This window comes from Vombatus ursinus, unplaced genomic scaffold, assembly GCF_900497805.2.
Source record: "Vombatus ursinus unplaced genomic scaffold, bare-nosed wombat genome assembly UNPS02000749.1, whole genome shotgun sequence".
Lineage (NCBI taxonomy): Eukaryota > Metazoa > Chordata > Mammalia > Diprotodontia > Vombatidae > Vombatus > Vombatus ursinus.
Window position 1 is genome coordinate 1282740 of NW_020940527.1, and position 24496 is coordinate 1307235.

Genomic DNA, 24496 nt, shown 5'->3' on the forward strand with positions numbered 1-24496 from the left:
GTCTTCCCCCAGCAGATTGCAAGCTCCTTGAGGGCAGACTGTCTTTCTTTTCTTCTTTGTATTCCTTGTGCTTAGCACAGTGTATGGCACATAGTAGGTAACTTAAATGTTTATTGAATTGAGTTGAATATGCACACACTGAAAAATCAGTTCTGTAATTATTTCTGTTCCTAAGACTTGGCTCCTTTTTTGGACGAGACTTATTCAGGGTGGTGGCAAGGGTCCCCAGAAGGTAGAGATTCTTACTAGTCTATATTTGAATGTATGTCCTAGGTAGGTAGCTGTATTTGATATTATTGTCTCATTCTAATGGGAGCGTCAAGCAGAAAATAAGTACAGTCATTTTCCTAGAGGTTTTGATAATGGATGGAAGCAGTAGTGTAAAATAAAATTATATATAAATAACAAAATAAAATTATATATAAATAACATATAGAGCAATAGTGTATTCCCAAAACAATATTTTTGGCTTTGTAATATACCAGTAGTTTTTGTAACATTTGCCTTCCTAATTGTGTTTTGTCTAGTCTCATGTTATATGTAGTTTGTACTCCCTCAGAATGTACTAACTGAAAGTGGGCAAGTCAGACTGGGATTACATATTTGCCCCAGGGAGTTGATTTGCATGTATATAAGTCCAAATGCCAAAGTATGTAAACGTGTAAATTGGAGTTATAGCAATATACGTGGAACTTCAGGGTAGAGTGGAATAAAATCATAAAATATTATGGCAAGGAAACAAATTAATTGGGAGAGAAGAGAAGAGGAGGGTGCAGGTGAGGGTAATTTATTAGAATTAGCTTAGTAAATATTTATTAATGCCCCCTTCTATGTCTAAAGTATTGCACTGGGCCTGGGGATACATCTCTGTCCTCTGGGAGCTTATCTTGGGTTCAGGGTATAGGACATTTATTTCCAGAGAAGTGACTGGACTGGGGGCTATTTAGTTTGGAAAGCCTGTAAGGAGGAGGTCATCTTTGAGGACAATACTGAAGGAAGAGAGATGTGGTTGGAAGAAAAGGAGATGGTTCTTTTTGATAAAAAGATCCTGAGATCATAGATTTAATATTGGGAGAGACTTTAGAGCAGAAATTCCCAAACTTATTTGGCCTACTGTGCCTTTAAAAAAAAAAATTACTCAGTGCCTCCCTGGAAATCTACTTTCTTTAACCCTTTAATGGGTTTTTTTTTGAAATTTGTGTCATTTCAAAAAAATATAAATTAAAAAAATGACATCTTAAATTTAATAATTTATTGTAAATTTGTGCTTTTTTTCCCCCGCATTGAAATTTTGATGACACAATGTTGTATCATGTAACCACATAATATCGTATTGTAAACAAGTCTTTACATGCACATATTCCTGCTGATGCATGCTGGACTTCCCACAATGCACGACATGCTCACCTGCCAACGTTTGCTCGTTAAGACTGTTGGCAGACTTGACCACTGATTGGTTATAACTTGCATTTTGTGTGTTTATTTGGAAAATAATGTAATCACTATGACTTTAACTCTGTTACACAACAGATGAAACATGTACGAACGGTTTTTCAAAATTTTCTTATTTTTTTCTTCTTTCCTTATGCTTCCACCTCCCCCTTATTTTTATTCAGTGCCTCCCAATTGCAGCTGAGGCTACTGCTGCCCTCCTGGATTGTTCCAGCACCCCCCAGGGGGGTGGTATCAACCACTTTGGTAACCTGTGCAGAGGCTATCTACTCCAATCTTGTTTTATGCATGAAGAAACTGAGGCTCACAGAGGTGAAATGACTTGCCTAGGGTCCTAAGCTGAATTTGAACTCAGGTCTCTCTCACTCCAAATCCAATGCTTTATCTACTAGGGTAGGCTGCATTAAAATGGAAGGGTGGGCTCACAATCTGCTGAGAGTTCTTGCATTGGGTGTGGAAATGGGAGCCTAGGAATTCTCTAGGAATATAATATCATATCATTGGAAAGGGCCTCAGATTTACTTCTTTCACCCTTTTACCCATGCAGCAATCTCCTCTTGAACATCCTAGAGTGGTCACCTATAGCCACTCTTTGAATATTTCCAATGATGACAAGTGGCTACACAGATGGCCCTGTCTCATTACTGGATAGCTCGTAATTGTTAGATTAGACATTCTGTCATATTGCGGTTAGTTGAGGTTTCTATCCATCACATTTTTCCATTAGTTTGGCATAAGGGTAGTTGACTTGTCTGTATAGTCTTCTAGAAAAGAACAGCACAACATTGTATCTTCTTACTGGTTTCCGTTTCCCCATCTCTTCCTCATTCACCTCCTTTCAACTTACGCTAGTTAAGATTTTTTTCCTTTTGGGAAGGAGAGCTTCATTAGGACTGTGTCCAACAAAACCTTTATGAATTTTTCCTTTTGCAATTGTAGAAAAACATAAGAATAATTTCATTAAAAATATCACAGATAGATCAACTTTAATTCTGAAGTGAGATCCCAGAAAGATTTGCTTGTAATGTGTGGCATTAGCTTGGGAAGAGTGATACCTCATGTGAGGTAACACTTCATACTTTGCTGGCTTTATGGAACCTGGCTATCAGTGAAGACTTTGAGAAGATTTTGATTTGTGTGTTACAGTGTCCTTCACTAAAGTCCTGATGCTATATCATGATGTGAAGGTGACCCTGGGGTTCTCCAGGCCGTGTCAGTAGAGTGCAAAGGCTACCAGTTGCCACCATCTGAGATCTGCCTCACAGGTCTGGAGAGGCTGGGCACCTCAAAGCCACTGGTTTTGGCCATAATCGCTCACGAAGACTGGCCTACTACTAGGAAAGGCCATTGTGTGCTTTGCCACCAGGATCCTCGAATTATGGAAGACATGACTCAGAGCAAATCAGAATGGTTGCCAACTCTAGGTTAGATCCCCTCCCTCTCTTGGCTCACAAAGAGACTTCGTCCCCTGGGAAACTCTTGAGTACATCAGCTTTTTGTCAAGATACTTTTACTCTTCTAAGTTTATCTTAGAGATAGCAACAACTGATAGGGCTCCTGTAGGGACAGAATAATAACTGCTCTTAGAATGCACGCCAGTATGTGAGTTCAGAGTTTAAATCGTATTTTCTGGTTGGTGATCTTGGGACAAAAATCACCTCTTGAAGGGCCCTGGGAATCTGAGAGTCCAGACTGCTACAGGTATGCTCAGTGCTGGGAGGACATGGTTCTTTGGAGAATTAGCATTTATTTGAGCTCATTTGTTTGCTTTCCTCTTGTTGAAAGTAATTTTGGCAAAGCAACTTAAAAGGAGTAGAATTTTTGAGACAGTAATTAATTGTTTTGGTAGCACTAGATCTATGAGAAGATTTAGGCAAAAGAAAATGTTCACTTTCAGGGTGTAGGAGTAGCCTAGAGGCCCGATGCCTTGGGCTTGTGCCCTGTGTGGATGTGCTAGGGGAGGGGAGAAGGGAGTAGGGGCTCCTACACCTCATCCCTCTCGATGACATGAAGGTCTCTGGGCTTTCCAAGTAAAGGTGATTCTGGTGCTGGTCTGGTTTCTTATCTGTGGCTCTCATTTATAGGCTATAAACATTCTGGACGTGATTTAATACTTACTCTTACTGTGATGCAGGTAAGAGGCTATGGTACTGGGACCTCTGCTAGAATCACGACAGTTCCAGAAAGCCCAGGCCCATGTTGTCATCTGAGTTATGGTTTTGGGAAGAGTGACAGCGTCGATTTCTCAGTGCTTGGCAGACATTACCTTACCACTCATTGTTTAGAGCTAGGATCAGGATATCTTCAGGCCCTGTCCCCAGGCTTTTAATGTTTTTTACCTGTGATGTTACCTTCCCTTTGTGTCTCTCTACTCCACCTGTTCTGTTCGTTTGTTTTTCCCTTCATTCTCCATTTCTGTAGGGTAGGAGCAGTGATATAAGCTGCAGAGAGGTAGGTTTAGTCTTGACATAAGCATAAATTTGCCAACAACTTGAGCTATCCCAAAGCTACCTCTGGAGTTCAGTGGGGAATTTTGTAGCAGGAATGCTTGTTCAAGTACTGATTTAGTTAGATGACCTCTGAAGTCCCTCCTGGTTTGGAGGTTGTGTGAAATCAGTGGAAATCCTTGCTGTGAGAAAACATTGGTAGAGTTCCAGCAGCCTCACTCGTAAGTTTGTGACAGGTAGGTCAGAATTTTGAACCTCTACATCCACTCCAGGTAGATCTCATGTATGCTCTCTCTGTCGTCTGCTCCACATGCTTGCCGGAGTCAAGCTTCATTGAGCTTCTTTGGTTTTTGCTTGTTACTGCAGTGCAGTTTAACCAGATCTCTGAGCTGTTGGGGAGGGAGTTCTTGGTCATGTGTGGGTTAGCCTCGGTGCCCTCTGTTTCAGAGGTTCCTTTCACTGCGAGACTGTGATCCTCTTGTTTTTGCAAAGCTCTGCTGGGGCAAGGCCCCTGCTCCATTCCGAAGGAGACAGAGGAGGAGTGATGCGTGCCTTCTTGTTCCCGTTAACTCTCTGGATGGTGACCTCATTATTGGATTGGACTGATTCTATGAATGTCCATCTACTTCCTGGTATTTGAGGGCTGCTCATGTAGTTCTTTGGAGATCTGGTCATGACTTTCTTGTTCTGAGCATATGTAAGAGCAGGAGTGAGATTTGTTTGCTCACTCATGAAGATAACAGTAAAACTCACTAGCGAGGCAAGCTGATGGATCACTTTTTAGAAATAGCTTCCTTAATCAATAACTCTTTTTATGGAATACTTAGGTAGATAATTGATCCTGATGCTCTTGGCCTGTTCTTGACCTTTATTTGGAACAGAGCAGGCAGTCTTTGAATGTCTGGCATTTCTCAGAGCGTCTTGTACCTCTGGCTCATTTTGCTATCTTTATATGAGAAGCTTTTATCTCCAAAAGGCTTTGGGTCAGCCAGATTTTAGGAGACATGACTTGAGCCAGACCTTTGTTCCTGATCTGGGTGGAGCTTTATCTGGAAGATCATAGGCAAAGTCGATCCAGAATGATTATATTCTTTGCCCTTATTTTTCGTCCTCCATCGACCCCCTCTCTCCTCTTTCCCCTAGAAAACATGGACTTGTTTTGATAGAGCGGAACTCCTATATGAAGCCGAGAAGAGAATTAACTCCTGCTTTGAAGGCTGTGTTAGAATAGCACTTGCTATGAGTAGTGGTGGTGTTTTTTGCCCTGATAGGAAACCTTGTATCTCCTTAGAGATGGGTCTGTTCTTTTCATTTAAGAGTGACCTATAGATGAGTAGATTTTGCATAAAGTTACTTTCTTCAGGATATAACTTTGGGATTGGAAGGAAAGCTTTGTAACTGTGAAGGTCAGCCAAAGACCTCGGACTGGGAAGAAGTCAAAGTGCCCGACGGAAGTCCATTTGCCTCTGGATCTGACTGTACGCAAACCATGGCTTTTCATAAAAAAGTCATTGGAAATGTGATCTTTACAGCCTTTTTTGGTGATGCTTTTCAGGATGTTTTCAATCCTTGCCATCCCCAGAAACAGTAAAACTTTTGAGGCAAATTTTCAAAAGGTTTCAGTATTTAGAAAAGCTAATTCATCTTCAGTGTTAGAAATACATAGTCTAGGAGCTGAGAGATGGGAAAAAAGGAGCCTGGATCATTTCTTCCCCACAAGAGACATGTTGGGGTTCTTTCTATCATATTTTTTCCCTTTATGTGGGAAAGGCCTGTGAAAGGTAGTGATTCAAATAATTGTTTTAGCCCAGATCTCGGAAACAAATCTCAGATAACCCTTGCATTTTTTACAAAATTCACCTCACCTTGATTGATTTTCTTGGCCAGGTAGTCAATAAATAGGAGCATTTGGTAACTTTATTTGGTGTTAGTTTATATTGTGCCTACCTTTTTTGCACAGTAGTTTTTAGCTTTGAACTTTTTCATTCAAGCAACAGATAATGTTAATTGAGCTTCTATATTACAAAGCCTAGCACCTTTGGAGACTTCTTTCCTGAGGAGTGTCTGGGTATCTACTTCCCAACCTGCCATATGATAAGGCTCCTCATTTTTATTCTTCTTTGTTAGTCTTTTCAGTATTCTTTTAGTATTCTCTGCTCTTCAGTCCCTTGACAATATAGCCAGAATATAAAGTATGTATAGTTGCATTTGTGACAATGGGGCTGTAGTGACAATTGCAGCATTTCTGGGTTAAAGGGAAGTGCTATCCAGAGAGAAAATGGGGGAGTATTTCAGAGCTACTGGCGTAGTATTACCCACCGGGCAATGAATGGCAGAGGGCAAGGTGTGAGTGCTTACAAGCAAAAGCCTCCTTCTCCCCTTCCCACCTGTCATTCATCTGGTGTCTGAATCACAATGCAGGTCTCCAAGATCTCTTTCCCAGCTCTGTCTGTCTTTTCTTTCTGGGAGAAGGGAAGATCCTTTGGGGAAATCTGTTTTTCTGATTCTTTTTTGTTCGCCCTTGCCAGGAAGATAGTTATTTAGTTGCAGTTCGGCTTTTATTTTCTTCTGTTTCACGGTTCCCCCTGACCCCCCACTGGGATTGGTTGGGGGGAATGAGAGCTAGTTATATAGGGTGATTTTATCTTGGGTACTTGTCATATTGTTTTGTGAACGTGGAAGTGAGTTTCTGTGTTGCCACAATGGTTGACTTAGTGAAGAGATCCTTACTTGATTTTCATAGTTCTTAGCACACACCAGGCACTTAATAAAGGTGCCTTGATCCTCACTGACAATAAATGTCTTCTTATTGATTGTGATCAGTAGCTTGTGATTAGGAGGAAGAGCGTAGATTGGCAGATCAACTCCATTCTAACAAATTTCCTTCTAAGACTTGGTTCCTTCTGTTTGATGAGCATCATTCAAGATGGAGGGAAGGGAGGAATTCACTAGTCTTGGTCATTATAATCTAGTGCCTTTTGAGATGCTGTGAGGAATGAAGATTGTAACCCAGAAGGAGTAAGACCAATCCTGATCCAGAAGGGAGAAGTTAGGCAATTACTAACTATAAAGCTTGCTCTGGCTTCTTTTACACACGCATTTCTCCCCTTCCAAGGAGGTGTGCCCGCTTCTTGCGAGAATCTAAAGGACGCACTTCAACTTCTTTAATAAAAAGTCTTTGGGACACCAGTCTTTGGAAATGAGTCTGGGGTCATCTTTATAACAATGCCCAAAAGAATGTTTGTTTTTTTTCTTACCAGTTTTATAATTGGATTTTGAAGCTACAGATTTGTGACTTGATGAAAGAGGATGAAATGCCCTTCCTTTGGCTCTCTGTTCTTTTAGGTCATGGTAGAGAAAGACAGAGTCTTAGTCCCCTGGCTATTTTCCTGAAGAATCTGTCACTTTGTTATATAACCTTATTCCTTGGCTTGAAATTTAATTCTTACTAAGTCATGTAGTTTTCATTAGCTTCTCTTGGTCAGTCTTGTAGACCGTTTCCCAGAGCAGTCTGTGAGAAGCTGGGTGGAACACACTTCTGTCCTCCACAGTTTTCTAGGTTGTGAAGCCAGAGTTTACAGCTCTTCTAGAAAAGCTCTTGGGACTTGTATTATGCAATAGTGATAGAGGAGAAGAAAGGGAGACGCAGAGGAGAGCCGAACTATTCCCTGATCACACAATTTCAGGGTGGGAGGTTTTGATCTTAGGTAATATCTTGCCAAACATTAGGTATGAGCTGTAAGCTATCAGTGGACATTTATGCATATAATGCTGATAAATCAGAATTGGCACTGACTTTTGTATTTCTCCCTATAAACTCAATGGACTTGGTGCCCCACCTGAATGGCAGGCCGATCAGTCCATTGCTAGATTCAAAGGGTCACAGAAAAACTGGATTAATCATCTACTTTTGAAATAATACCACAGTCACTGTTGCTACTGTCAGTTTCTAACAAGGATATTGGCTTTCAGTTATACCTTCTTTCTTCTTCAACTTTGTTGGAGATAGGGTGGTTAGGACAGGCAAAAATCTACTAGTGTGCTGATTTGTTGACTGGAATCCTGCCAAAAAACTGTTAACATTTTGAGCATTGTTTTTTTCCCTAAAAGTTATTTTCTGTGTTTTGGAGTTGACAGGAAGTTAAGCTCCAGCACCGTGAAGGCTTAGGGCACTCTCAGAGAGTGTAAGGTAGGTGCAGGCTGCTGGTTCACTCCCAAGAGTCCAATGCCACTCCAATATTGGTTGGGTATCTTTGCTCCTAATCAGTGTTATTGCAGAGTCCCAGTTCTGGCACTTTATTTTCTGACTGAAAAAGATGAAGTCTTCCGGAGAAATTGTATACTGTGGACTGGTCTTTGAGAAGTTCCTTCTTAGGGTGAAAAACTTTGGCATCTGATTTTGTATCAATTCCAGGAGAGGGACCCATGTCAAGTATAGGGAGTATGGGGACCTGGCCACTGCTGGTACTATCACTCAGTGCTACTAAGATATGGGGACCCATCACTGGGCCTGGGCCTACTCCATCCATATCATGAAAGTAGAAGAAACTCTTGCCAGCAAGTACCACTGGCCTGAAGTCAAGCAGTTTATTCCTCCCCACTGCCCTATGGAGTTTGGTGTCACCATCACAGATCACGGTTCACTACCACGATGCCCAACATGTTCTTCTAAATGCAGAGATGGGGCACATTTTTTTATTTGATTTATTCAAATAAATTTCTCATTTGGAAAAAAAAGGTCATTTTCCCTTCAAATATATCAAATCCTCCCTGATTCCTGCAAAGACTTTCTCCATTAGACTTCACGTTGTGAATTGTTTTACACCTCTCTAATTCACTTATATAATGTTGTATATTATGGTTATCTGAGTTTGTGGCTTATTTCATCTGTGAATGAGAGACTCTGTTTTTTCATAATTTTTATCTCTTGCAACACCCACCATAGTGCTTTGCTATGCAGTAGGCATTTAATAAAAATTGGTTTCATCATTTAAAAAGATTTACTTAAGTATGATTTTAATTTGTTTAGAGGCTAAAAATGTTTCCTTTAAGATTCCCCTCTAGAGAGGAGAAGTGACTTAACAGGGGTCATACAAGCTATTCCAGGGGTGGGGAACCTGCGGCCTCAAGGCCACACGTGGCCCTCTAGGTCCTCAAGTGCAGCCTTTTGAATTCAAACTTCACAGAACAAATCCCCTTAATAAAAGGATTTGTTCTATAAAATTTGGATTCAGTCAAAAGGCTGCACCGAAAGACCTATGAAGGCCACATGTGGCCTCAAGGCCTCAGGTTCCTCACCTCTGAATTGCTATTCAGTAGTACTTCCAGGATTTGAACCCATGTTTTGTGTATACTGAGGGGGTGGCCTGATGTGGAAATGATCCTGTACTCTTGAAGATGGTCTCTGGAAAGAGCTTCAAGTATGCTTTCAGTGAAAGGGCCCTCTGCTTTTCTAGTACTACCCTTAGCTGAGTACAGAGAGACAAGTCACTAGTATGCTGTCAGCCAGGTGATGAATTCTCTTACCTTGACAACTCCTAGTGGCCCTCAGTCCTGTACGGCCCCCTTGAACTCCTTCAGTGACAGGAGTTAAGGCTCACACAGTTGTTAGACTGTATGTAAACGTGGTTGGAAGTTGATACTCTGAATGTGAGACCCTTGTCCAGTAATTGACGAGTGGGCATGCTAGTGGAGTTACTGAGTCATGCCAGTGTTGGCATTCCCACCACAAAGGAAACTAGAAGACAAAGATGGTGCTCTGGCCTTTTTGGATTTTATCATGTGTCGAAGGGCAACAAGAAACGTCATTTCATGGGATGCCTGGTCATCTTGATTTGTGTACGTGATGAGCGTTTGCCAAAAAAGACAGTTATGAAGAACACTTGCAGGGTTGGGAAGGCAGTGGAAGGAGTGGTGACCTTCAGAGGCAAGGTCCGAGGTCAGATTCCTAACACGTAATTGGCCTCATGCAAATGACGTAACTTCCTTAGGCCTCACTTTCCTCGTCTTGACGTGAAGGAGTTGGTGCCGACCTCACTGGCCTCTTTCAGTTCTAAGTCCATGATACATTTGTGTAGCTTATCACTTCACAGAAGCCACCGTTAGAGTATCTCTCCTGAGCCCCAGTCCCGGAGTGTCCCTTGTTGGAGGATGTCTTCACGTGGATGTACCATTGAGAGCTTCACATGTGCAAGCCAGAACATGTTATCTTCCTTTCTAAACCTCTCCCTCCACCAGATTGCTCTAGTTCTCTTGAGAGCCACCATCCTTCCAGTCACCCAGGCTGGAAGCAATAGGATGTAAGTGCCTTTAAAAATGAGCTGTTTTGTCTTCATAGCCCTAGGGACTAGCATGGGGCCCTGCACACAGTAAGTGCTTAATAAAGTTTGAATGGAAGTAAATGCTCAATTTTTCCCTCTTGTACCAGTATCCAATTATTTGCCAAGTTTTAATGATTTTGTCTTCACAACATTCTTCTCATCTGTCATTTCTCTACTCACCAGCTTAATATTTCAGTCCCGTATCGCCTCTCACCTGAACTGTTTGCTAAACCTCCTATTTGTCCTCCCTGCACCTAGTGTCTTCTATCTCTAATCCTTCCTCCCCACAGCTGCTTTTTTTTTCTTAGTCTGGAATTTCATCAGTGTGGGGAACTCCTACTTGAAAACTCCCTTCACTCCCACCATCATTGGCAAGCTAGTCTTAGAGAGCTCAATGGAACATTGATGGGCTGAGTGACTTTCTAATATATGTTAGAGTTGGGGGCTGCACCTAGACTTTGCCTACTCCCACCTTGTCGCCCTGCCCCCCACCTCATATTCCATCTCTCCTGCCTCCAGGCTTGGATGTAGCTCACCCCTCGTGCCTGAGGGCACGTCTGTGTTCCTCATCCTCCCTGGGGTTTTTCAGAATCCTTGGCTTCCTCAGAGCATAGCTTAGGTGCCACCTCTTTTCCAACTCTTTCTTGATTTTGCCCGGTTATTCCTGCTTTCTCCATCCTCGAATCGTCTGGGACTTACTTATCTGTGTTCATGTTGTGCCTGCCCTCTGCCCCTACCCTGAATAGCCCTTGAGGCCGGTACTGTTTCGTGGTTGTCTTCGTCCCTTTCCTACATGGCACTTTTCCTTGTTTCTTGGTGTGTGCTTCCTCTTCCGTGTGTTGGCGAGGGCTAGCTTTGTGTCCCTTGTGTCCCACAGAAGGCAAATGAGATCCAGAAGCGTGGGATGACTCCCGGCCACGTCCTGGGAAGTCACTTGACCCTGGTAGGTGTAGTATGTTGGAATCACTTTAGGCTAGAGAGTAATCATCTTAAGCTAGAAGATATGGTGAAAAAGGTAATTATTAATAAGTGAAGTTTTCATGTCTCTTGCTATCATTCTCTACATTCTTGTCTGTAAGTCATGACATAACTGTCATTTAAGCTTGTCATACAGAACATCGTAGCGCCAGTCTTCCATTTGTTATTACACACATTGCCCCCACGTGCATAGTTTCTGCTAGTTAAGGTGAAGTCATTCAGGAACTTGGGAACACAGAAAGTAAATCTTGACATGCCTGTGGTTTAAAAGGGGTTAAAAGATTCCTTAAGGCTGAGTTACATCAGGATTCTCTCTGGGGGTTATGCCTGTACCCAGAGCACCAAAGAATAGCATCTTCCCAATGAGACTGTCCCAAGAGGCCCCCAGAGCCTAATAATGTGGAAGCTGAGTGGTGCTGCAAGGCTTTTCATCCCCCAAGGACTAAGGCTGTTTGTTTATGCTAAATTGGCACCGGCGGTGATATTCACTATCAATAAGCCCAGGATTTGGCCCTGAGTGTGAGAAGGACATTGTGGTCACTGACCTATTGTGTCACCATGGGAAAGTCACTTTTTTCTGGACCTGAATTTCCTCTGAAAATTGAGAGATTTAGACTGGGTGAACTATATGGTCCTAATAAGGTTCTGTGGCTGATAGGAGACATAGTCTCTTGAAACAGCTGTTTGCTGAGTTATCTTGCATTTTGAGTTTTCAGAATGGGAGCCGTTGGTTACCCATTTTATCTGTGGCCCGTTAGGAATTACAGGGTGTCTTTGTGATGCAGTTGAAAGAATATTGGATTTGGAGTCGAGAGTTGGGGGTGTGAGGACTAGCATTTACCATGTGACCCTGGGCTAATCATTTAACCTCTCTGAGACTTTTTATTGATGTCTTCCTATAACTGTGAAGCATATTTTATTGGCAAAACTGAGTTTAATTGGAAAAAATGATAAACTTTGGATTTTGAGTTCCTTTTGTATGTGAACACCCAAGCATTTTGATTTATTTTTCTCCAGCTGAAATGTTTATTGTTCCCTTCCATCAGTCCTGATTGTTGGTAACTAGGTAGAAACCAGGGTCTTCAGGATGAATTCTCTCTGAATGGCTTTCCCTCTCTCTCAGTCACTCATTTGACTTCTTTGACCTAGACTTTCTCACCAGAAGCCTCTCTTTAGCTGTTGGAACCCTATAGCACTTTTTGTGGATGATAGCGTCTTTAGATCTTACCAAAACATGGGCTCTGGCAACTGCCCGTGTTCTCGGCGGTTGTGTTTGGTGACAGCAGTTGTGTGGCCCTGGAGAATGGCCCAGGATAGACCTCAGTCTCCAGAGGAGCTGCTGTGTGTCCGTAGTGTCCTGTAGAGAAGGCCTCCTACTTGCTGTGCGCTAATTATACCATCCTTCGCTAGAGCCCTCAAAGAAAACGAAGCCATTTACCCCCTTCTGTCTGATGAATTTGAAGAACGCTTGTCCCGATTCCTTCTTTGAGTGGTAGCGGTTCAAAATACCACAGATCTTTTTCTCTCCTCCCCAGTCTCTCTTGAGGAGTGTTGCTGAGGCCATTCAGAAGCGCTGCCACTGGCAGCAACGTTTATGTGACTTCACTGTACTTGTTGCTGTGTGTGGCAGTGTGAGGCTCGGGGGGAGGACCCTCATGGGGGAGAGGGATTTGACTTGAGGGCAGATTACGATGGCTTTGAAGAAAAGCTTTTAATCACAGGATCAGAGGTTTTGGCCATGGAATGGGCTTAGAGTTTAGCTAGTCTGACACCCAAGTGGAATTGCTGTCTCAAAAGGAAGTGCCTTTGCCCTCATTTGAAGTCTTTGAGCAGGGATCATTTGTTGAGTGTGTTGTAGAGAAAGCTCTCACGCAGGTTTCAGCCAGACGGCCCTGGAAGTTCTTTCTGGCTCTGATATTCTCTGATGTTCACGGGCCCTTCCCCTCTGTAACTCGTAGGCCAGTTAGGCAGCTAAGGCATAGTCGCATGAAATGATCACTGACAGAGGAGGGCAATGCTGGAAAGCCTCTGGCAAGCCTCAGTGACTGGATTGTGCTTCTATCTCAGCCTCTCTGAATTTTTATCTTCCTTTAAGACTCAGGTACTCAGAGACGTTCTTTAAATTCAGCCTCCCTCTTTAAGTTACCTTGTATTTATTTTGGTGTGTATCTGTTTAGAATGTGAGCAAAAGATTTAAGATAGTAGGCCAGTCTGGAATTGAGGGTTTTTTTGGAGGGGAAATAATTAGGTATTTTGGGGTAAGAGTGTGGAGGTTCTTAATTGTAAAATAAAATGGTAGTTGGGAAATGAAATAAACCAAGAGTACTTAAATAGTAAAAAACTGAATTCTCTTTTTCTTTCTTATAACGTTTCTTTTTCTTGTGTTTTATTTCTAGAAGGCCATCGAGCCCTATCAGGAAATCCTGGAAGTATATTTGATCAATGCCAAGAACTATGTAAATGGACACTGCACCAAATATGAGCCCTGGCAGCTGATTGCATGGAGTGTGCTGTGGACCTTGCTGTTGGTGTGGCTGTACGGGTTTATCTTCCAGTCTGAGAGTAAGTGTGCCTGTTGTCCTCGGGAGGAGGAAAGGCATTTCTGTGGTGTTCAGATCTGAGACTCGGAGGGACGGGCCTCCCATGGCCACCAGCCCTTCTTGGTCACTGAGTTTTGTGGAATCTGGCATCTGTCCAGAGTTATAGTGGCCCTTCTATGGCCTACCTCTTTTTATATTCATCTCCTTAACTTCTCAGAAATCAAAGAAAGGGGCATTGTAAACTTCTACAGATTCAAGTCTGAGGAGTATCTTAGGCTGTTAAGAAAGCACCCCCAAATTGGATTAGCTATGCAAACTTAATTATTTTGGAATGGCTGTTCATGGCTATTACCTTAGGCAGCTAGGTGGCAAAGTGGATAGTGTGCTGGCCTCTGGAGTCAGGAGTTCAAATCTGGCCTTAGACGCTTAGTAGCTGGGTGACCCTGGACAAGTCTTCTAACCTCTGTCTTCCTCAGTTTCCTCAACAGTAGAATGGGGATAATAATAGCACCTAGGTTCTGAGTTGTGAGGATCAAATGAGATAATATTTGTAAAATGATTTGTAAACCTTAAAGAATTTTTAAAATGCTAGTTATCATCATTATTATCTTTTTCTGTTTGTGAAGGGATAGTGATAAGATTGTGATTTTATTGGTTAACCAATATATTTCAGCATCTTCTTTGCAACTTACAATCTTAGAGAGTTCCCTAGTGCAGTGAGAGGTAAAGAGACTTGGACCAGAGCCACACAGCCAGGATCTATCAGAGGTAGCACTTGAACTCGGGTCTCATTGGCTTTAAGGATGGTGCTCTGTCTGCTATATCTACTGCTGCTCCTTCTGTGAATGTGATGTGAAAATGGAGTCCTTGTGTTTGGCAGGAGTTTAGGGAGGTGTGCAAGAGAAGGTGGGGGCCAGCCTCTGTCCTGGGGGGGTACCCAAGAAGGACCTGAGGCCCATAGTCCACAGCCCATAGCCCTCCTCCCCAGCAGCTGTTTGTGAGGCATGGCACTCAGCATGTCCTGGACCGGGAATCTGCATCCCAACTCTACCTGAACCTGATTGTCTTTGTTTGTCACGTGAATAGCTTGGATCTCTGGAGTTCCTTTTTGCCCCAGATGCTGTGCTGTGATTCTAGTCAAAATCCTTCCATCTTTCTATGCCCTACTTCTCCTTCCCTAGCACCCCTACCTCCTCCCAAAGAGGGATGTTGAATCTTTTAAAAAAATAACTTTTCCCTCCAAGCTATCTTTTTGTTCATTATTCTCTCCTGATTCTTCTCCTACCTGTCTGACCATCCTCCTTAGTCTTCTTTGCTTGCTCAGCACTCATATCGTGTAACTCTGGGGGGTCCCTGCAGGGTTCTGTTGTAGGCTCTCTTCTCTTCTCCCTCTACACTCTCTCTCTCCGTAACCTGATCTGCTGCCATGGGCTTAACCATCATCTCTGTGAAAATGACTCACAGGTTTAGCTATCCAGACCTGGTTCTTGTTCCTGACCTTCTGAAACATTGCCACTTACTTATTAGGCATTTCAGGCAGTAAGAGACGTCTCACACTCGACATGTCCAAATCAGAAATCGTTCTTTTCCCTCCTCCCCCAATTCTTCTCTCTTCCAAGCGTCTCTGTTTTAGTCAGAGGTAAATCTCCCAGGCTAATAACCTTGGTTTGTCCTGGACTCCTTACTCTCTCTTACCCACCGTATTTACTCAGTTGTCAAGTATCGCTTTTTCTGATCCGCGGCTTCTCTTGTGTCAGACTCCCTCACTCTACTCGCCCAGCCACCTTGGTAGGCCCTTATGACCTCTTGCTTTGATTATTGCAGCATCCTCCTAATTGGTGTCCATGCCTTAAAATCTTTCCTCACTTTCCTCCCTCTGCTGCCGGATCTTAAGTGCCGATCTGACTGGACCACTTCCCTATTCACTCAGCTCCAGTGTCATGGGATATGGTGTGAACAACTCTGTTTAGCTTACAACTAAGTCCTGATTGATCTTTCCAGCTTTGTTAGACTGTGTTCCCATTCCTGCAATTTGAGACCCATCCAAACTGACCTTCTCTCTGCTTCTGACGCACAGCCCCCATTCTGAACCACCCTGCTACTGGCAAGGGCACGACCATCATCCCAGCCCCCAGGCTCACAGCCTAGCTGTTATCCTCAACTCTTCACGCTTTCACTCCTCGTATCCAGTTTATTGCCAAGCTTGTTGATTTTACATCTTTTGTATGTGTCTGATGCCCCCTTCTCTCTTCTGACAGTGCCACTGTTGAGGTTTAGGGGCTTAGGGGTGCTGGAACCCCAAAATCACGACACGCGGGTCCTGCCTATTCGACCCAAGCCTTCTTTCAGTCAAAGACAGGGTTTGTTAAGGATCTGCCATATTGACCAGAATCTTAAGGAATTTGAGCACCTGTGAGCTATTGGCTAGATTTTAAGAATCCAAGTACCTTAATGGAGACACTATGAACCTTATATACAGAAAAGCTGTGGGAGGGATCTAGGAGTGGCGAAGTAGTCTGCAGGATGGTGAAGTAACAGAATGCCAGGGACCTGGACCAAGTGGCCAAGGGAGAATGGAGCCTCGCTAGGCTTAAGGGTGGGAAGTGGCCTGGGGACATAGGGAAGTCTGGGCTAGGTTAAGGGTAATAGAGAATTGGGAGATTGGGTGTAGCCACAAGGAAGGGCCGGTCGGTGGGATTATAACCTCAGGCAAACAGTCAGAGATTTGGCCCTGTGGGAAAGTTCAGGGTTTTTCCTTCCTGGTGTCCAGATCCCAACCCCGTCACCACTAGCCCTGTACAGGCCCTCATCCCCTCATACCCGCCGGTTCATCTTTCTGCTTCAAGTCTCTCCAGTTCCTCCTGCGCTTAGCTGTCAAATTAATCTTCCTAATCTTAAGTGAAGGGCTGACCATGTTACACCGTTAAACTTCAGTGGCGCCTTATCACCTCTGGAATCAAATATAAAATCTTTTGTTTGGCATTTGGAACCCTTCACACTCTCGTCCCCTCCTACCTTTCTAGTTTTCTTACCCTTACTCACCACGTGGTCTGTATTCCAGTGACAGTGGCCTCTTTGCTGTTCCTTGAACAAGACATTCCACCTCTTGGCTCTGGGCATTCTCTGGTTGTCCCCAACGCCTGGAGCTCTCTCTTTCCTCATCTCCACCTCTTGGTCTTCTTGACCCCCTTCAGGTCTTAGCTAAAAGCCCATTTTCTACGAGAAGCCTTTTGTGATCCCCATTCATTTCTTTCCCTTCATTGGTTATCTCCAGTTTATCTTGTCTCTGGCTTGTTTGTGCGTAGTTATTGGCGTGTTGTCTCTCCCCTTAGACTGTGAGCTTCTTGACAGTCTGTCTAGACTGTCTTTTGCCTTTATTTGTCGCACTCAGCACAGTGTCAGCACATGGCAGGGGCTTCATAAATGCTTATGGTTTAGCTGATTATAATCATTTGGATATGATTTCACCTTGGTGCAGATATTGAGGCCTGGTATGCAATGCCTTTTATTGGGTCCTGCGGCTGGCTTCCTCCTTGGAAAGATCTGAATAGACTCACTTAGTTGCTTAAGATAAGAAATCACTTCATGGAATGCTAATTCCTCTTTCCCGGCTCTCCTCCTCGATCTGCTTCTCAGTCTCCTTTGCAGGGTCATGGTCTAGGTTCCATTCTCTTTACTGTGCATCGGTTACTATTGACCACAGCTTTGTCTCGGGCCCTCTTTTCTCTGTGTAGCCCTGCTCTTGGTACCTCCATGTCACTTCAGTTATTTTTGTAGATGAATCACAGGTCTATGTACCCTGTCCGAATGTTGCTCCTGAGCTCTAGTCCCTTGTTACTAACTTCCTGCTAGACATCTCTTCCTACCCGTCTCCTAAGCATCCCAAGCTCAGCATGTCTAAAATGGATCTCAGTCGCTTTCCCTCTTACACTCATCCCTCCCAATTCTTCTGTGTCTCTTGAAGATGCCAGCTGGGTAGACAGCCTGAGTCATCGTCATCGCCTAACTTTCTCTTACCTCTGATGGGGATGAGATCTGAACCCCTTAAAGGAAAAGACCATGTCTTTGAGATCTGGACCCCAAAAAGGAAGAACTCTGGACTCTCCCACCTGGCCAAATCTCTGGAGTTCACCAGAGGCTATAATCCTATCATCTGGCCTTTCGTTGTGGCTATGCCCAATCTCCCAGTTCTGTTCTGTTACCTTGCAATTGCCTCTGGCCACTTCCCACCTCGACCCTGTCTAGACTCCATTCTGCCTTGGCCACATGGTCCAGATCCCTGGTCTTCTGTTCACCCCAGCTTACTGGCCACTCCCATCCAGATCTTTCTTAGACCACTTCTCCAGTCACCCCAAACTACTTGGCCACTCCTAGATCCCTCCCACGGTCTTTCTGTATGTAAGGTCCATCTTGTCTCCATTAAGGTGCTCAGATTCTTAAAATCTAGCCACTGCTTAGATTCTTGTAATCTAGCCGATAGCTCAGTAATATTTAGATTCCTTAAGAGTTCGGCCAGTATGGTAGATCTTTGATAAACCTTGTCTTCGGTTGAAAGAAGGCTTGGGTCAGATTCATTCAGGCAGGACTGTGTGTCATGATTTCGGTGTCCCAGCACCCCTAAACCCCTAAACCTCAACACCTCCACATCTAATCAGTTGCCGTAGCTTGTCAATTCTACTTCTATGACCTCTTTTGAATCCATCCTTTTTTTCTCACACAGATATCCCCTCAGTTCAGGCACTCATGACCTCTTGCCTGGATTTACCGCAGTATCCTGCTAACGGTTGTTAGTAACTCCTTTCTCTAGGCCCTCTGCCATAAGCCTGTCAAAAAATCTTCCTGAAGCATGGGTCTGACCTTGTTTTTTCCTTGTTCATACATCTTCCCTAGGATTGTTAGATAAGATTCAGACTTCTTAGCTTGATATTTAAAGCCCTTCACAAATATCCTTCAGCCCACCCTTCCTTACTTATTTCCCATAACTCACGTACTCTTTAGTCATATGGATCTCCTTACTTTATGCAAAATCTGCATTCTATCTTCTGTAGTTCAGAATCACATCTCTCCCCTCACTTCTGCTCTTCAAAGCCTTAGCTTCCTTCAGAGTTCAGCTGGGTTTAAATGTCTAAGGTCTTAGAGCACAGGAATGAGTTTCATGTTGACTTCCTATCCCCAAAGCCTGGCCTCAGGGCCTTGTGTGAATAGGTGCATAACAAATAATCAAGTTCAGTGTTGAGTAAGTGAGAAGAATCCCTTATTATTTATCTTTTGTCTAAAAGTGTCCATAACTATCAACTTATCTTGGTGGAGAGAAAAGGAAAAGAAGACTTGTTTGTTTATTATAGAGTTTATTCTGTTTTATGTGCCTTGGAACTCTTGGGTATTATCTTATGAAATCCATGGACCCCTTCCCAGAATAATGTTTTTAAATGCATGAAATCAAATACAGTACATAGAATTACAAAGTAAACTAAGTATAGGGAAATATAGTTGTCAGAATATTAACATAATGAATTCATGGACTCCAGGTAGAAAATCCCTGTATTCTGTGGCTGCAATAACCTGCATTTGAGAATGTTGTGGATGATTTCAGTTTCTTTAGCCATGCTTTTTCAGATGGATGGAAGTGTCCCAGGTTAGCATGTCCATAAAAGAAATCTATCAAGCGTTCTTTTCTATGTTACTATGTCACATACATTTACTACAGTAGGTCAGTGGCTATTTGCAAAGTAGCCTTAACTCCCTCCCTTTGAGCCTGTAGGCTTTACCCTTACTTTCAGTTTTTACCAACCTCAAAGGTCTTTTCCAATAGCAATGTCTTTTGGTGCCCATCAGTTCAGATTTATCTTCCTGTAAGTGCTCCAAAAAGGCCCTTCCATTTTGTGTGCCAGTGATTGGCCTTCTCACCTCAAGCCCTTGTCACACTGCAGCCTCCTTGTTTTGAATGACCAGCTGCACCATGGCCCTTTATTCAGATGGGTCAGATTCTTTTTCAGTGTTAATAGTCACACTTGGAGAGCTCTGATTACCAGAAACCTCCTTATGACTTCCAATAGGGAGGTCCTCCTACTTAGGCCCTCCAGGATCAAGCAGAACAGATTTTATTATCTCTTGTCCCTGCAAAAGTTCTTCAGATCACTGGAGATAACTCTCATGGCCACACTGAACTCTCTCTTTTCTAAGCTAAACATCTCTAGTTTCTTCATTGAATTGTTATATGGCACAAACTCGCCATCTTGGTTCTCCAGCAGATCAATGTTCTTCCTAACATGTGACATCCAGAATGACACAGTTCTCTTAATGTGGTCTGACCTGGCAAGACTATCCTGTCCCTAGTCCTGAACACTATTCCTTTCTTGGTGAGATTACGTGGCTTTCTTAACTGCTGTATCCCACTTATGGCATTCAACTTGGAGTCCACCAAAGCCCCTAGATCTTTTCCTGATGAATTGCTCCCCCATCTTGAAGTAGTTTTTTTTTTAACCCAACGGTAAGACTTTGCACTGGGGATGCAACATGTGTAGGGACTGAAGAGAGTATTGGCTCTGGAGTCAGGGCGCTTGCCTCTGATGCTTGTTCTTGGTATTATTGTGGGCAAGTCACAACATATATCAACTTTAGTTTCCTTATCTGTAAAATGAGAGGCTACATTACATGGTTTCTGAGGTTCTTCCAGCTTGGAATCTGCCAGTCTGTGATCCTATTTATCCCTATTACATTTCAGTTTATTAGAGTCAGCTTAATGTTCTAGACTGCCAAAATCTTTTTGAACCTGGACTCTGTTATCCAGTATGCTAGCAATACAGTCATCATACCAGATCATAAGCTTCATTAGCACAGGATCTGTCATGCTTATCTTTGTATCCCCTCTGGGCTTATGTTATTACTAGGACGTTGTACCTAGTAATGAACATTAATAAACATTCCTTAAGTAAATGCTCATAAAACACATATAAAGTATCTTGTATTATGTATTTGGTAGGGTTTTAAAGTTTTCTTTTATGGGGGGAATTAAGTTTTAAAAAGTTAACTTTTGGCACGAGTGTGTTTGGGACGGATTTCTGTGGGACTGACATATCAGCCCCGACTTGGGTTAGCTCTTGATGACTGCCTGCTTGCCCTCTAGTTTATCCCTGAGAGTCCCAGCGTTATCAGTTGCTCATGAACAATGGGAGCATTTCCTGCAACCCAGATATTAAGGAGTGGAGACCTGGAAGGAAAAACTGAGCCACTGAGCTGTTCTTGTCTCTGCAGATATCCCGTTGTTTGGTTATAATGGTGAGCCTCATAAGCAGCTTGGGTGCCTGTCTGCTGAGGTGCGGGGCTAGCCGCTTTTCTTTTCCACTTTCTGCCCAGAAGCTGCAGTCGAGCCTTACTTGGCTGATGCGGTCCTTGTCTCTGCATGCCACGATCACTTCTTCTCCCTTTAGCTCAGAAAGCTTCTTCTTTTAGTCTGCGCTCTTTCTCAGGCATTATGCTGGTAATTTCTGTAGCAGTTCCAGGGTTACAAAGCTCTTTACTTGCAACAGTGCTGCATTTCCTCCTTTTTCTGCATCAGAAGTCTGAGGCTTGGAGAGGCAGTGTTGGAACAGGGTTTGAATCCAGGGCTCTGATCCTAAGTGTTCACTCCATTGTGCCGTGCTGCCTTTCAGAAGAACTGGGAGTGGTGAGGTGGGAATCTTTGCTTCCATTGACAAGAGAGAATCAATGTCATACCAAACAATAAGCATTTATTAACGTGCCTGAGGATGCGGTGACAGAAGTGAAAGAAGCCCTGGTTTCAAAGATCTTCTGCATTATACTGAGGAGAACATGTGCACACATGTAAATATAGACACAATGTCTGTACACAAGGTAGTTTGGGAGGGAGGTGGGAGCAATCAGGAAAGGGCATTGTGGTGGTGCTGGAGCTGAGTCTTAGAAACCAGAGATTCTCCAGGGAAGCAGAGGCGTGAGCGTTCCTGCTGTGGAAGGCGGACAGCTCTTCCCAAGGCTTATCTCTTGGTGACCTTGGGCAGGGCCCTACCAGTGATGGGCAGTCCTCTGTCTTCCAAGGTCACCCATTCTGCTTTCTTTTTTCAATACTCTGATTATTTAGGAAGTTTTCCCTTTTAACATCAAGCCAAAATTGCTTCTAGTCCTGCTCTCTGAGGTCAGTTAGATAAAGTGGATTCTTTCTCCAAATGCTTGAAGCACTCTTCAGGCTAGAGTCTCCCAGGGCAAGCTCTGTGCTTCCTCCACGGTCCTACCTACAGGGTCATTATATACAGTCATTGTTAGTATTGTCATCTTGGTCACCCTCTACTGGGCAAGGTGGACATTGTCAATATCCTTTCTAAAGTCTTGGGCCCGGAATTGATCCCATATTCTCTATGTGGTGTGACCAGAGCAGAATTCAGGCAGACTGTCGATCACCTCCCTTGTCCTGGATACCTTGGCTATTCATGTCACTTGAGATTATGTTAGTTTTTGGGTTGCCATGCTTCATTCATCCAGATTCCTTTCATGTAGACTATTTATCCTTCCCCCAATCCTATACTTTTACATGGAATTTTTTTAACCTAAATCAAGAATTTATTAAATTGTGTATGATAAGATATGATCCATTAAAATATTGGATGCCGGCTGTTATTTGGTATGGTAGTTCTCAGCTTTGTTTCATTGCAGATTTGCTAAGATCCTGGAATGGGAGATTAGGACAGACTCCTTTAAGGAATTGGAGGGATAAAGATATAGCACATAGTGAATGCTTTAATATTCTAGGATCTGTAACATCTTACACCATGTATCCAGATAAATTCAGATAGACTTATAATTTAGACATAAGAGGTGACATCCTCAGCAAATTAGAGGAGCGAAGAAGAAATTAATTTTTCAGCTTTTTGGATAGGGAAAGAGTTCATGACAAAAGAAAGGACAGAGTGGTTCACAGGAAATAAAATGGACAATTTTGATTATATAAAATTGAAAGCTTTTGCACAAGCAAATCTAATGCAGTTAAAATTAGAAGAGAAATACCTAACTGGGAGAAAAATCTTTGCAGTATATTTCTCTTATAAAAATGTTATACTCAAGGTATAAAAGGACCTGATTATAGTTTATAAGACTTAAGAGCCATTCCCCCAATAGATCAGTGGTCAAAGGATATGAGCAGAAGTTTTCAAGGAAAGAATTCCAAACTATCACCACTGATATGAAGAAGTGCTTCAAATCACTATTAATTAAAGAAATGCAAATTAAATCAACTCTGAGGTTCTACTTCTTACCCTAACTTTGACAAAGATGACAAAAGGAGAAAATTATGTGTGAGAACCTGCCGGAAAACAGGCACATTAGTGCCCCCTTGGGAGAGATGGAATTTGTCCGGTCATTCTGGAAAGCCATTTGGAATAGGGTCCCAAAGTGATTAAAACATACAACTCCTTTGAGCCAGCTATACTACTACTAGGCTGATAACCCAAGAGATCAAAGAAAGAGGAGTAAGACCCTTGTGTACAAGGATATCTATGGTAGCTCTTTTTGAAGTAGCCAAAAGCTGGAAACTTAGGGGATGCCCACCTATTGGGTAAAGACCAAACAAATGGTGGCATATAAATGTAATGGAATAGCATTGTGCCGTAAGAAAGGATGAAATGGGCAACCTTAGAGGAAACTGGTAAGACCTCTATGAGACCATACAGAGCGAAGGGAGCAGAACTAGAAGAATACTTTATGTAACAAAACAGTAACATTGTAAAGAAAAACAACTTGGAAAGACTTTAGAACTGTGATTAATGCAGTGATCAAGCACTAATCCAGAGGACTGAAGATTAATTACAATAGAGAGAGGATGGAGTTAAAATGCAGAATGAGATAGGCATTTTTCACATGGCCCTAATGGGGAGACTTTGTTTTGCTATTTTGGACTATGCATATTATGAAGATTTTTTTCTTTTCTTTTTTAAATTGTTTAATGTGGGGGGCAGTAGGAGGGAAGAATGATTAAATTCATGTAAAGTCAAAAATGAAAAGAAAAAAAAAGATATTTCAGGGACTTTGAGGAGGTGGAAACTTGTATCCTAATCTAGCTACTGCCTTGTGGGACTACCTAGGTGCGTGGCTGAAGAGAGGACGTATCATCACAGGAGTAGATAGACCCTAGACTTGGAATCAGGAAGCCTGGGTCTAAATCCTACGTTGGCTACCTACCCTCACAAGTTACTTAACTGCTCTGTGTTTCAATTTCCTTATCTTTAAAATGAGGAACTTGGATTTGATGGTCTCTTCTAGGTCTAATTCTATCATCTTGTGATCCCTCTCTCTTCTGGACCTTACTTCATCTGTGAAATGAGAGAGCTGGACTAAAGTAGGGAGGGAAAGTGGTCTCATATGAATGGAACTCTCTGTGGGTAGCATAAATGTAATGACTATTCAGCTTGCTTACAGTTACTAATTGACCCAGGCCGGTTGTCATGACAGTTGTACAGTGATAGCAGGTTCAATGCTACTGGCTTCCTTTTGCATGTGTACTAATTAGGTAAGAACATGCTTTGGTTAAAAAAAAAAATTTCGTGGGAGTAGACAGTTATCATTTGGGACTGGATATTTAAGGTACCTTCCAGATGACAGTCTTTGGTTTTCATAATATAATACATTTTACTTTTTCTCACTCTTACCCTTCTTGGCTTTTCTTGCTTTCATCCATAAATAGTACTCTCATCTTTTCTCTTATTTCTGCCTTTTTACATCTCTGTACTTTTGGGGGAACCTAATACAGTTT

General features: G+C 42.8%; 1 protein-coding gene across 2 annotated transcripts in view; it reads left to right on the forward strand.

Annotated features, from left to right (window-relative positions):
- Window positions 1–24496, forward strand: part of SGPL1 (sphingosine-1-phosphate lyase 1) — an 84783-nt gene that overhangs the window by 14134 nt on the left and 46153 nt on the right. For both annotated transcript variants that reach the window (XM_027858360.1, XM_027858350.1), the window contains one exon: window positions 13594–13759. In XM_027858360.1, coding sequence (XP_027714161.1) covers window positions 13594–13759 — 166 coding nt within the window. The remainder of the gene's footprint in view (window positions 1–13593; window positions 13760–24496) is intronic.